This window comes from Nicotiana attenuata, unplaced genomic scaffold (genome assembly GCF_001879085.1).
Source record: "Nicotiana attenuata strain UT unplaced genomic scaffold, NIATTr2, whole genome shotgun sequence".
Taxonomy (NCBI): Eukaryota; Viridiplantae; Streptophyta; class Magnoliopsida; order Solanales; family Solanaceae; genus Nicotiana; species Nicotiana attenuata.
The window spans coordinates 137,717-151,661 of NW_017670279.1; the positions used below are offsets into that span (position 1 = coordinate 137,717).

At 36.4% G+C, this 13,945-nt stretch overlaps 2 protein-coding genes across 3 annotated transcripts in view; one reads left to right on the forward strand and one right to left on the reverse strand.

The window, feature by feature from the left end:
• The window catches only part of LOC109237165 (nucleolin-like), a 7,972-nt gene extending 4,516 nt beyond the window's left edge, over positions 1-3,456 (forward strand). Inside the window, exons 7-11 of one of the 2 annotated variants that reach the window (XM_019403423.1) lie at positions 345-571; positions 677-767; positions 854-906; positions 986-1,079; positions 1,175-3,456. In XM_019403423.1, the coding sequence (XP_019258968.1) occupies positions 345-571; positions 677-767; positions 854-906; positions 986-1,063 (449 nt within the window). In that variant the 3' untranslated portion in view covers positions 1,064-1,079; positions 1,175-3,456. The remainder of the gene's footprint in view (positions 1-344; positions 572-676; positions 768-853; positions 907-985; positions 1,080-1,174) is intronic. The other variant, XM_019403424.1, reaches the window with a different exon arrangement.
• Positions 3,457-11,147: 7,691 nt separating this feature from the next.
• LOC109237167 (BURP domain-containing protein 5-like) lies at positions 11,148-13,690 on the reverse strand. Its single transcript, XM_019403425.1, has 3 exons — positions 13,559-13,690; positions 13,059-13,173; positions 11,148-12,256 (listed from the first exon to the last, which is right to left on the reverse strand). Exons 1-3 carry the CDS (start codon positions 13,595-13,597, stop codon positions 11,427-11,429), a joined length of 984 nt encoding a protein of 327 aa, XP_019258970.1. The 5' UTR covers positions 13,598-13,690; the 3' UTR covers positions 11,148-11,426.
• Positions 13,691-13,945: the final 255 nt, after the last annotated feature.

Below are 13,945 nucleotides of genomic sequence, written 5' to 3' on the forward strand. Positions count from 1 at the left end.
ACTTACGTTTCTTCTATTAAAATAAGTAAATAGACAACTACTACTCTCCCCTACCCCCCCCCCCCCCCACCCCCCACCACACACACACACNCCAAAAAAAAAAAAAAAAATATGTTAGTTTGATGCGTGTTACCTACATAGAATAGGTCAAACTCTAATTCTTTTGATGTGGTTGAGTTTAAGATAGTTGTAGATCTCTTCGTGATAAAAATAAAAATAAATGCAGATCTCAATAACCTATCTGCTTAGCTCTTTCCATCCTTTTTCATGGCTACGTCCTATTTACGACTCATATCATTAGATATCCACAACAATGATCTCAGTAACCTATCTTGCTAATTTAGCAGGTGGGAGGTGGAATCTCAGTGGTGCTCAGCCAGTATCTGTTGAGGGCCCAATGTTTCTTGATAGAATGAGGCACGGAGATAGAGGCCATGCAGATGATGCCTTCTTTAGGAGACAACAATTTCCTGTTGAAGGACTTAACAGGCCATTCATGGGTAGGCACTTTGAGGACCGTTACTATCATGATAACACTGACCATGGGTTGAAGAGGCCCTTTCCGATGACAGTAAGCTGGAACTTCTGTGCTGCTCCTTTCCCTGTTACTTTTCTAGATCGAAGAGCGTTAGATGACTCACTTTAGCAGATTATAATTGACCCTTTTACTTTGTAGGACCCGGATCCGGATTACTCGGGGCCGAGCAGACGTCCTCGGTTTGATCATTCAGAGTCTGCAAATTCTCTTCACGGGGATCGTTATAGAGGTATGAAGTTTATCTTCTATTTTTGTGTTAAGCTGCTTGTTTGCTAGCTCCAATGTTATTTGCCTATTTATTCTCTTCTATGTCAGATAATTTTCCTCCCGGCGGCGATCATTACACACGTGATTATTACGGCTCTGATGTGAGTATGATGTTTCAATTCATCCTTCTTAGTGTTATGCAACTTTAGTTGTGATATTCCTTTCTATGTAACCTTGCAGCGTGGGAGAGGCCCGTATCCATCTTTCAATGGAGGTGATCGTCCATTTGGGCGTGGTTATGGACGTGGTTATTATTAGTCTTGATGACCATTTGGTAATTTGGATATGGGATGCTTTAATGTTCTTTATTCATACTTATCTTTACCTCATTATTGTCTCACTGGGTTTTCTGTTACAAAACTATTTCAGGTGTCCTCCGATGGTAGAATGCTCTTCTTGACAACTGAATGGGATTTTTCTGGTGCAGCACAAAAAAGGAAAGAGAATCAGTTTAACCTCTTTCCCTTTCATTTAATGTTTGTCTCTGCTCTTCGTTTTTCCCTGTAATGTCTCGCTTTCGGCTGTCCAAAGTTCCGTCTTTCTTAGTTCTGATTGTGCCGGTTTTGAGGGCATCCATGCGGACATGGTAATATGTCTGTTAGATGGAGCTTGGCTAGTAATGAGCTCCTTCTGCTCTAGATAGAAGCAGTATTAGGGGGTAGTGGATCTATTAAGATAAGGCAGCTTTCCTACAAGGGTTTATTTTTGCTGGAAGAGTTAACATGTGTTTAGACCTTCATTGAACCTTTGAAAGATTCATATTTGGGTGTCTTACTGTACTTAGTGGTCAATATTCACGTACATAGAGGCAAATTTGCAGACGTCTTTCAAATTTAGTGATATTGGGATATTACCTCGATGGCATTTGTGGAGATTTTGTATTTAGGTTCAAATATCCAGCTCCATTGTTAAGGAAAGATTCTCTTAAGGTAGACTCTTGTATAACTCGTCATGGAGCAGTGATAGTCATGGAGATATTTCAGTTTTTGAAGAGAAGAAGATTAGCATTTGGTTTCAATATAGAACAATATTTGCGTATTGTTATGATGTATTGTCTTGGAAGGGATTTACCTCATCATCTTGATGCATTATGAGTGACTCGTCTACTATCTTAAACTGTTTTGTGGGATTGCCCTTGACTCTGTGTATTCTCACTTATGGTTGCTTTTTAACGGACATATGATGAGGTTATAGCCAATCTTACACTACTGATGAATCTGGTGTATCTAGATAGCAACCTAAGCGTTTATACCATATGATCAGGTTTCTCCAAGTTAAATCAAGTATAAGAATTACTTTGTAGCATTTGGATTAGTATGAAATTGCTTTTCTTTTTTCTGATGGTGAAAAAGTGTGTATTACCATCAATATTAAGCCCTGATGGTTGGTCCTATAGAATTCTCTTTCACTCTTTAGTAAAACTGGATGAATGTCCCTGTTTAAGCTTGATGACGGAAACTCCTAGCTCCCAAGATAAAGAATTTCTGAGCTCTGCTTGGCTTTGTCATTTCAATGGTTGACAGCAACAATTTATGTAGCCTTAGGACACTAGCTAGATTTGCCCAGCTTGGAAGCATATTATTTTTTCTGTACGATCTGTAAACCCGCTTAGCATTTTCCTTGTTAATCACTTGCGTGTTGGTTTAGTTAACAAATGATGAGAAATGGGGTGTGAGTTGGTGTTAACACTCAGAGATATGTGCTTTTGAGGTCCATCCGCCTCTTTTTAATTTAGTTTTTAGTTTTTAGCTTTCTGGTTGAAAGTTATATATCTAGATTAAGATCGTCATCTGTTTCAAAATTTCTGGTGACATGATGTGAGCCTTTGGAGTTATTGGTGCTGGTCTCTCTATTCCTCCACTCCTCTTTTTTTGTTTTGATAAATATGAAGGGTTTCCAGTTGGGAAACCATTCTGGTGATGCGGTGAGCATCATGGAGGGTTCTATAGTCCCAATAAAGCTAAGAATTACTTCATCTCTATAGTGGATAGAATTTTATGAGTTATTTTATAGTAGTAGTATATGTTCTCTGTATGCTGCTTGTCACCCCACTACATTAGAGCTGGTCTTTCAGCTACTAACATAAGTATGACCAGCAACATTCTCACCTTTAGCTACATAGGAGTATATCTTTTACTTGGTTGGGGTCTCTTTCTTATTTGCATGATTAGTTTCAGATGATATTGATAGATATTGACTGTCATTTTGAGTGAGGTTTAGCGCTAGTGCTTTAGATGACATGCGTAGGCTGTGACGGTCTAGTTTTGTTCTTACCCCTCTTTGTTGTTTTTTAGATGTGATATTTCCTATTCCCGAACTAACACTCCCCTGTTCCTGAGGAAAGCCTTGTGCGGTGGTTGTGATTTTTTGTTTTACGCTATGTGGGATTGCCTTCACTGTTTCCATGGGATGGCAGGTGATTTTGCAATTCAATCCAAGTGGTCTGGTCTTGCATCTTCTATTTATACTCTTTTTTGGTTTTTGCATACGTAGGATATATTCATTAGACAAAGCAACAACATAGGTTTTTATTGGTTGTAAGTAATTCTTTTCTGCATTCTTGTAATTCTAACTGCACGTGGATTCAATTTTAGTACAATGCTAATGTGAGTGCAGAAACTGTAGGCATCACATTCAGCTTGTTGTTTCTGCGTTTTCTGTTCATATTTGTGGGTTTCTTTTTAAAGAGAGATGGAGATGTTAGAACTATACATCTCTGGAGCACGTGCAGATCAGGCTTGTGGAATTGGCTGGTTTTGCATTCCTGCCATTCTCAATTATATGCTTGAAGTGGAATATTGGACGTAAGATAGTTTATCGGTACAGCTGTTTTTATTTAAAAAAGATGACCTATCATTGGTTACTGGGGAAATGATAATTTAAAAGCACAAGGGGATACTAAGTGGTTGAGGCATAAGAGTAAGAGCCTCTCTTAAAATGACTAATGGATGTTGGGATCTTCTGTTTAACATGAGTAGTGTCAGCGATAATTTTATGCATTAGCTATTGGTAATAATTGTATTTCCAGCACCCACCTTTATTTTTTGTCATTTACAGAGCTCGCCCACAATGGAAGGCCGGCAATGGCATAATTCTGTGTCTCGCCTTGCAAAGGCAATCTTTCTCTCCTTCAATGCTATGCTATACTTCTGTTCTGGAATGGCAGCATCCCTCCCTGTAGGCGATAGTCAATTTATTGTGGTTCTTTGATTGAAGCATGTCATTACTAAGCTTCGATCTGACATAGCTGCTAGTAGGAGTGACAATTTGAGTCCAAACCCACCTAACCTGCCCAATTCGCCCAAGGGTGGGCTGGTCATTGACATGTCCATTTGTTGAACTCAGCCATCTTGACCTAGTCTATTTCAGCTCATCTAAAGTTGGGTTGATTTTAGCCTAAAGATTCTCGAGTAACTGCGAAAATATCTTTACAATAGGCGGAATGCATAGACAGTTCCTTAAATTAGTCCATATTTTTCATCTACACTTAAACTGAGACAATGACCTATTGGGCACCTAAACTTTATTCAAAATGTGCCAATTAAATACAAGTTGATCATTCTCTAAACAAAGTGGCTAATGCAACCAATAAAAGAATGATATGCCAATATATCCCCACTTTTATCTGTCTTTCCGTCAATTCCCTACTCTTTTTAAGATAAGACACGTCAATGTTCATCCCATCTAGTTCTTCTGAACTTCACCCTTTTTCGCGTTTTTATCTCCTAAAATCCATGAGCTATATGGGAGGAGGGCCATTAGATGTTGGCTAGGACAAAGAGGTAAAGAAAAGTAGAAAAAGATTTTGGCCGGGAAAATCTATTACGTTCTTTTGTTCGATGTCTTTCTTAACAACTGCTTCAGTTATATTCTAATGAATGGTGTCACACCTCCTTTTTACACACCTACTCCGGAGGATAATGTATATTTCATTTAAAGTGACATTATTCGAAATGAGATTATTTATTTGTTTTTAGAGTCGCCACTTGGGATAGGATCGGCTTTTGGTGTTCCAAGTCACCGGTTTGACTTGAATCCCAAATCGAGGAAAATTTCGACTTCCCAATTGGAGTCTGCGAACCAGAAATTCTGAATAAGGAATTCTGTTGACCCGAGGGAAGGTGTTAGGCACCCCCGGATCCCGTGGTTCTAGCACGGTCGCTTAAATTATTATAATTGGCTAACAATCTGATTTTAATACATGTCATCTTATAGTGCAATTTTAGAATTGTTTACCGCTTTTAGTTAATTTTTAAGAAAGTGAACGTCGTTTAAAAAACGTGTTTTTGGATCACGTCACATGAAATGCACCCGGATCCTCAATACATTCTTATTCAACGTTTTGGGATTTAGATTTGGGTTGCATGAAATGCACACCCGTATTTAAGAAGGTAAAATTATTAAAAGCGCGCCTAAAGCGACTAACGGGTTATTATCTTTGCAGAGGGCCGCGAAATTCGCTAGACGGCACGCCCCCAAATTCTAAGTATTTTTAATTAAGCATTTAATGAGGGCCCCGCAATTTATGGATTTTGTCTGGCGAGGCTCATCTCATTTTTATTTAAAAGGTCAACCTAAAGCAAACTAAGGTTTTCTATTCATTTTTGTTTCTAAAGGGCCTAATTAATTTACATTTATAAATTCGGGCCTCGAATTCAAACAAAAGGGGGACCCTCTTAATTTGAACTCGCTACCTAACTCGAAAACCTAAATTTATATTGCAAATTAATCCCCGTGTTCCTAATGTAATTTTTAAAAGGGGTTTTTAACTCCCAGCATTCTATTGGGCCTCAACAATTAGCCCAAGACTTGTGATTTGGACTTCAGCATTTTATTGGGTCTTAACAAATTCAGTTATGCTCCTGAAAACAAACTGCCCAAACGTGGGCCTCTGGGAGCTGGCCCATGGTTTGGTTGCAGCTTGTGAAGACTAATAGGAGTGGGCTCATAGTAAGCCCAAAATCAATATCTCCTGGACTTCAATTAACGTGAAAGCCGCAATATGAATACTGAAAGTAAATGCTGAGTTTAATTCATGACAAACTTAATTCGTAATGATCCAACAGATGGTTTTCCGGTTTATTTTCAAATAAATGGTCTAGCTATCACATGCATATTATTCAACTTATTTAATAATTGCTGAGGCTTGTAGACTCATACTTGGTTTCTAACTCATTGTCCTTGAAAAAACTAAAATGCAGACTAACTCATTTTGAGATTGATTTCAGTATGAGAGCAGATCTGACTTAGCACGTTGTAGCAGACATTTGCTAGTTACTCTTATCAATTCAAGTATTCAAAGATTAACTACCAAACGGAATTATCAAAGCTAATAACAAACCATAAGTTCAATAGTCTAACAATCTATAACAGTCTACAAGCAGTCCTAGTTATACAGTTCATGTCCATTCAATTTAATTACAAAACACAAATTTAAACAGTCCTGATTAACACAGAGTCCTTATTTAACACTAATTCATATTTGTTCAAATGAAATCTACAATTACACATCTAGACCAGAGGTAGAGTCATGTAGTGCAATGCTTCATTATTTGATCTCACAAGTGTTCATGTACATTAGAGAATAGACCAACAGTGTACCTGGAGATTGAAACACAATAAAAAGGAGCAGAAGTCAGCAGCAAATGGAGATAATTTTTGCAGTGTTAGCAACAGGAAATCACAGCAATTTAACTTGAAGTAGCAGCCACGAAAATCAGCAAAATTAACCCAGAATTGACTCGAGCAGACCAATTTTAGCTTAAAAATAAACCAGGAATCTCCAACAAACTTCAGCAGTCCAATTCTAAGCCAAATGATGCCATATTAAACCTTACAACTTGAAATTGAATCCAAATTCTTAATAATAGAGTATTTTTTTGAGTTTTCTATTGTATTTGTGTTTGTTTTTGTGGTTTTTTGGAGGACAATTATGATCTGAAACTTAGATTTGAATTCCTTAGGATTTGAAATTCAAATTTTGAGGATCAGCTTTTGCAGGGATGGTTTTTTGGAGGAATTAAAGGCTGAAAGTCTGGAGAACTTTTCGGAGAGTCTAAACTTGTGAATGAAGGCAGAATACATGCCTTTTATAGGCAAACATTAGGGCAACTTTTAAATTTTCCCTTTACACCTTAGTCCCTTATTAATTTTCAGATTTTAACTATTTAAACCCCTTATTTTATGCCTTGTTGGCCAAGTAGCACTACTAACTTTCTGAATTTCAAATTAAAACCCCCTCTAGAAGGTTCTAGTGATTTCCAATTTCAGTTACTGCATTATTCCTTTTATTGAATTACCTATACTACCCTTAATTTATTCTGAAATTACCAACCTAGTCAAACCAACCCCTAACCCCTTTGAACTTGGTCAAAATGACCATACAACTAAGGGCTGAGAATATTCAGCTATAACCAAACCAATTTCAATTTTAACCATACCCTTCCAAAATTGAACTAACAGCCTGATTATCCTAGCTAGAACCTGAATTAATTCTAATCAATACTATACCCCAAGACTAATTTTATCACTGCATTAATGAAACAATAACTGAACAAGTCAACAAATTCAACATGAAGTTATACTGTAAAAATAGAGAACATGAATAAAGCCTAAAGAAAATCAAAATCAGCAAATAAGGGATCAACCAGGGACAAAACTATAACCCTAAAAGAAAATCTAAAGAGAATCAGTAGCGAACATGGATCCTATAATTGAAATCGAATACACAAACAAAAACAGGAAAAGGAATCAAACTACGTGATCAGAACCTAAGTCAAGCACCAAAATAAAACTAAAATTGATAAGAGAAAAAGAAATAACAGAACAAGCACAAGAAATCATGAATGGGAAAGAAAGTGAGGAAAAATAAAGTACCTTGCAATTTCCAACTCGGATCGAATTAGGGTTAACCTCCTGGAGTGATTTGGGACTATAATCACTCTTAATCATGTGTTTTCATAAGAACACACATGATTAAGGGCTATTATAGCCCAGAACTCGAATTCCCCCAATTTTGCAAAATTAGGGTTCTAAGCCTGAATTTTCGATCTGAAATTCGAAGCGCTGGAGGAATATTTGAGGGAAAATAAATGAGGATTTGAGAAGAGGAAGGTGAGGAGGGTACAGGGTGTAACTTGGGTGGGATTTGGAGGTGGCGCCGCCGTGGGCGGCGGAGGCGGCGACCACTGATTCGAATATTCGAGAAGCTAGGATGTGATTTGAGGGAAAACAAGGCTAGATCCGTAATGAGGAAAAGGAGGTGAAGTAGTGGTGTGATTTTCATGGCCGTTGGACAATCGCCGCCAGCGGAGGCGATTTCCGGCCGGCGGCAAACGGTGGGGGACGGCGGGGAAGCGGTAGCGTTACGCCGGTGTGTATGGAGGTGTTTTGAGAGGCGATTGAGGGGCGGGGGGAGGGGGGGAATCCGACATTTAAATACAAGACATCCTGGTTAGTTCCGGACCGTTGGATTGATGAGATCCAACGGTCAAGATTGAAGGCCTATGAAACGACGTCGTTTTGGGCATTAAATCACTGGAATGGGTGGGGTGTTTTTGGGCCTGGACTGGGCGGTTGGTCCGGTTTTGGAAGGGATCTTGCATTTGGGCTTGTGGTTTTGCATGATAATGGCCCAAAAATTTGTCCAACCTTTTTGCTTCTTATTTCAATTTCTTTTTATTTATTTTCTTATTTTCCTTTTATTTATTTGAAATTCAGATTTTACAAAATATAAAATTAAAAAAATAGCCAAAACCTGATTTAATTCTAAATGAGACTAATTAAATTTCCTAAATTAACTAGATCCTAATCTTAAAAGGAAAATTAAACAAATAGTGAAATTAAAAGAACAAAGATGTAAAAAATTAATTTTTGTTATTTTTCTCTTATTTTAGTAATATTGATTAACTAGTAAAACTAAAAGTACAAAATCGAATTCTAAATGCGAATGCACTATTTTTGTACCCTTTTTTATGAATTATGGCAACTAAAAATGCACACAAAAAATACAAACGAGGCACAAAATCATGCAATTAATTCCTAAAAATTCAAATAATAAAGAAAAATCCTAATTCTAAGGAATTTTGTAGGAGTAATTTAAGCGTGGCAAAAATCACGTGCTCACAAATGGTAGAGCTATTATATGCATCTCCTATCCCTACGAAATTTGGCGCTCGCTGTTGGGGTCAGGTTATGCGTGAAACATGCTTAAGAAAACAGATCTTGCGGGATAGAATGCGTATGTGTTCCTACCAAAAACTTTTTCTCATTTATCGTCTATTTTGCCACTTCACTTTATTTTTTTTCCGGATAGAGTTTAGGTGTTTGTCTCAGTTGAAGTGTCTAAATGAAGTGTCCAAATGCAGTATGAACTAGTTTAGGGGGCTGTCCATGTATTTTACCTTTATAATAATTATTTTTTGTTTGATTAGTTATATATGACCATTAACAAAAGATTTTTTTTTCTATTTGACAAAATCATTCGTAAGGAAATAGCACACATTAATTAAAGCTTAGTAAGAGTTGGGCGGCCTTGGCTATGATCTATATTTTAACCCTTCTTGACCCAGTCCATTTCAGCTAAAGTGATAACCCCTCATTTATTGACTCGGTCCGTTTTGACTCGTTCAAAATTAGCCCTGTTCATTTGACACCCATCTAGCTATTGGTACATCATGTCCAATTATAATTTTGAATTTAAAAAAATGACTATTTAGATCTCTTATGTGTAAGAGACAGATTTCTGATGTGTAAAAGTATATCTCCCATGTGTTAAAAAAAAAAAGAAGGTAGGATCATAAAACTAAAAATAAGTTTGAAGTGCCAAAAAACCAATTGACACTCTTTGTAAGAGCAGAGTGGGATAGATTGTCCATTGAGATTCGGCTCAAAGCTTCTGTCACCACATAGTCCTTGCCCAAATGGTAGAAAATAAGTCATAATCCTGGAATGACGTAACCATCTCTTTTTAGCTTGAATTTTTCGCAATTTCATTTGTTACGATTATATAAATAATGGCGCCATATGTTAAAAGGCAAACATTATGACTACTAATTCTATCTCATCGGTAGGGAGCTAATCGCATGTTTCTTCAGCTTTCAGGAAATATATGCAATCATTCTCTCATCTCAATCTAATCTTGAAGTTCCTAAGTTTCTATTTGTCACAGAAGTGCATCACAGGTTTCTCTTCGGTTTCCACTTTCTTTTCTTCTTTCTTACTACCATAGTTCAATTTTTTATGTTTTCATATCGAATAAGAACAAGCACTGATGTCTGTTAAGTTGGTGAAAATATGATGTATTTACTTAAAGATTTACTATTGGGCTCAAACTCGAAAAAAAGGAGTTTTCACTTCCACGTGAAAAAGAGTCAATTGTTAAGCTTTTTCATCTAAAAATAGTTTTATTACATATATGGTTTCTGGTGTACAAATAACAACACTTCCACGGAAAATTAGCTAATCAAGGTCTATCATTGAACTCTTTGACCATGTTAGATTTGAACTCAAAGAATAACCTTAGGATTGATTTAAACATACAACCAAAGAAAGATGCTCGCTTACGAGAACCATCTAAAATTTACATCCATGTTTAACTGTTCTTTAGCTTTTTAACTCCCTATTCTTTCTCGTGAATACTTCACGACTTTTTTCTCCCTTTACTTTTTCTCCTTTATTTTTCTGCACCCATAACCTAACTGCGTATGTTGTTGGAAACCAGTAGCAGGTGCGCGATTGAGCTGCTCAATTATGAGAGACAATTGCTTCTTGTGAAATATTTTGAGATTCCTTTCTCTCCAGATGTAGTACAAGCGTGCTACTAGAGCCGTTCTGTACACCGTTGCCTCAGCTTCTCTCCCTTTTGCGTAGATCTCAGCCCACTTCAACTCAATATGCCAGTCTAACGCCGTCCTATTTACATTGTAAGGTCTTATTCCATATATTTGCAGACAAGTAACATTGAAAGAATAGATGTGCTATATTTTCAGTTTCAGTAATACATAGAGGACGTTTTAATTTGTGGTAACACTCAAACCCATTGTTGGAAAACACCTCTAATCCTGACATACATCTTAATAGAGAACATTGTCATTGCCTGAAACTCAGCTTGCCATATTGTCATAGGTCATTGCACTACCTATGAGGCTTGTTTTGGTGCAATATTTCAGACTTGCTGCTCTTTTATATAGCAAGTGTAAACCTATTTACCCAAAAGGTGTCTTTTTGTTGGTACACAAATTCCACATAAGCTTGCATATGACAGCTCTACAACAACAACAAACATACCAAGTATAATCCCACATGTGGGGCAGCTCTATTCCAACTAGCCACATCCAAAAAATACCTTGACGCCAGAATCATTTTCATTGATTATTATGATAAAGATACATTACAGAAAGAAAAAGGCACCTACCGAGAAACAGTAACCAGACTCTTTAAGACAAACAGTGTGATGGTATAAAGCTTATGAATGCAAACTTATGCATTCTTCATACACACATACATCTACTATCGCTTTAGCTTTAACTGCTAAAGTTGAATTGCTTAATTCGGTGTAAACACCTAGCACGAGTAAGTATATTTACGATCCAGGACTGGATTAAACCTTTATTAGACTTCTTTAGAAGGGAGAAAAAACAATCTGATCATCTTGAAGGAAATGACAAATACCGGTAGTTCCAGGCTTAGCCTTAAGCACTACAAAAGGTAATCCTTTTGGGTTCCAAAGAGATGTATCTTTGTGGCACATTGATACTGCTTTGACCTTTGTTCCATCAGCACCAATCATAGATACCATAAATGTCTTTGTAATTCCTCCACCATGGCAAAAGTGCACTGCATATGCATAATTAAGTTTGTGGCATATCATGTTAACCCCATCAGCTAACTGTTGAACTTCTTCAATGGTGTATTTCTGCAACATTTGATTTTCCCCTTGTACCTCTGTTGTAAATACATGAATATTGTTTGTACCAAGCATGGATAAGCTGAAATCTACCATAGACTCCAAAGAAGTTGCACACTTTCTCCTCTCTCCTTTCATTGCTGGCTCTTCACAAACTTTGATTGTTTCCTCTATTGTTTGAGCATCCTTTGAGCTACTATCTATTGAGAAATGGTTCAGAATTTCTGGGAGTTCTTTCGACGAGAAGGGAATCGATTCCACATATTGGCGAGGCAAAAAGGGTGCTTCGTTTTTATTTTTCAAAGAGGGAAAGTTGATGACTCTTCCTTTCTCCAAATCCTTTTCTAAGAAGTAAGGTTTGTAAAGCAAATTATCTTGAAAATGACTGTTGGCATTGCTTCTTTCATTTACATGTTGGAGCTCATTCACGTTTGGGCTTTGCTTTTTGATCTCACGTATCTCATCCTCGGTAGCATCATGAAAAATCCAGGCTCCATGCTGGTGTAAACCATAGTAAACTTTTTCTTTAGTGTGAACGTCATCCTCTGCAATATAATGAGAGTCATTTTTCTCTTAGAAATGAGGTCTAGAAACATGTACTAAAACTATTATTTTCTCTTAGAATGAGGTCTAGAAACATTAACATGTGCTCCCTCCGTTCCAGTTATGTGAACTTATTTCCTATTTGGTCCGTTCCAAAAAGAATTGACCCTTTCTAAATTTGGAAACAATTTAGCTTTAACTTTCAATTCTATCCTTAATGAGAAGCTTTTACAGCCACACAAATACTCTGGACCCCTTTTTGACTTGTTTAGGACCACAAATTTCAGTGCCTAGTCAAACAAGTTCACATAAATTGGAACAGAGGAAGTGATATGTTCACTTGGAAACATCATGTAGTGGTCATATATGAGTAGTAGTTTAATTGAGCAATATAGGTAATTAATTTAGTTTGGCTTTTTCTAATTAAATCTATAAACTCTGATGAATAAATATGTAAAGTTGGAAATATAACAGAGATAAAAAGTGCAATGAAGTATAATAGAGGGGTAAAACTATTATGCTATAAACATAAAATTGCAAAGAAGTTAAATAAATATACCAGATAATTAAACTTTTGACCATAGCTAAAGTAGCTTAAAAACACCCAATGATACAAATATAATTAAGTCACAACGACATGCATAGAGACATATTTGGAAGACAAGTCAAACGACACATATAATGGAAGTTATAGAAATGTTGTGCTTTCACTCAACATGTAAAAACCAGGAATAAGTTAACGTGTCGTCACTAAACTTTACTCATTTTGAAACAAAATAATACCCCTTTTGAATTAAGACTAACCTGCTTGAGGAAGCAAATCTTTGATGACTTTTGGAATTGGAGTGTTGGGCAATTTTACTTTCCAATAAACCTCTGGAGATATAGCTGCATAACATACACATGATACAAAAGCAAGCTACATTCAAAAAGAAACAATTTTTTGATATTAGTATCTAGCTTCCATGTAAACAATGAATATAATGAAGCTTTTAAATTTTTAGATACTTCGATTTGTCCAAGAGAATGGGGATATAAGTTGACTGAAGTATCCTACAATAATTAAACTTTCTTCAAAGCTCCTTTAAAATTGAAGAACTAACCTAAATAATCGTCCATTAATCGCTTAAATTAAAATAGGCGGATAATATATAATATATATATCATTCATATATAATATGTGTATAATCATAGATCCAGAAAAATAAATAGTAAAACTGGCATGCTATTTGTATAAGGACCCTTAAATTTTTTAGTGCTTTTGCAAGTATTAAGACGAAAACTATACAAAAAATGCTACTCACCAAAAAAATGGAGATCGAGTAGAGTAGCTGCAACTTCATTGGAAACTTTGAATATGAGATATTGTAGAAATAGATAAAGGACTGAAAGCACAGGCTTGGATGGAACACAGAACATAAACTTCCTCTATTTATAGGTATAGAATAATATTACTACATACTGAAAACGGTAATTAAATAGTATTATTTCTCCTCCTTTAATTAGAGCAATTAATGAATCCCTGACATCAATTATTATCCTTAAGTTGAACCCTCTAGATATTGGACATACTTAAAGAAAGAATTACAGCTCATGTCACTTGACTAATAGCCCAACCGAAAATGGCCCACATTTGAAGCTCTTACCCTATTTAGCCCATATTGTACATAACTTGAAAAAAACTTTTCAGC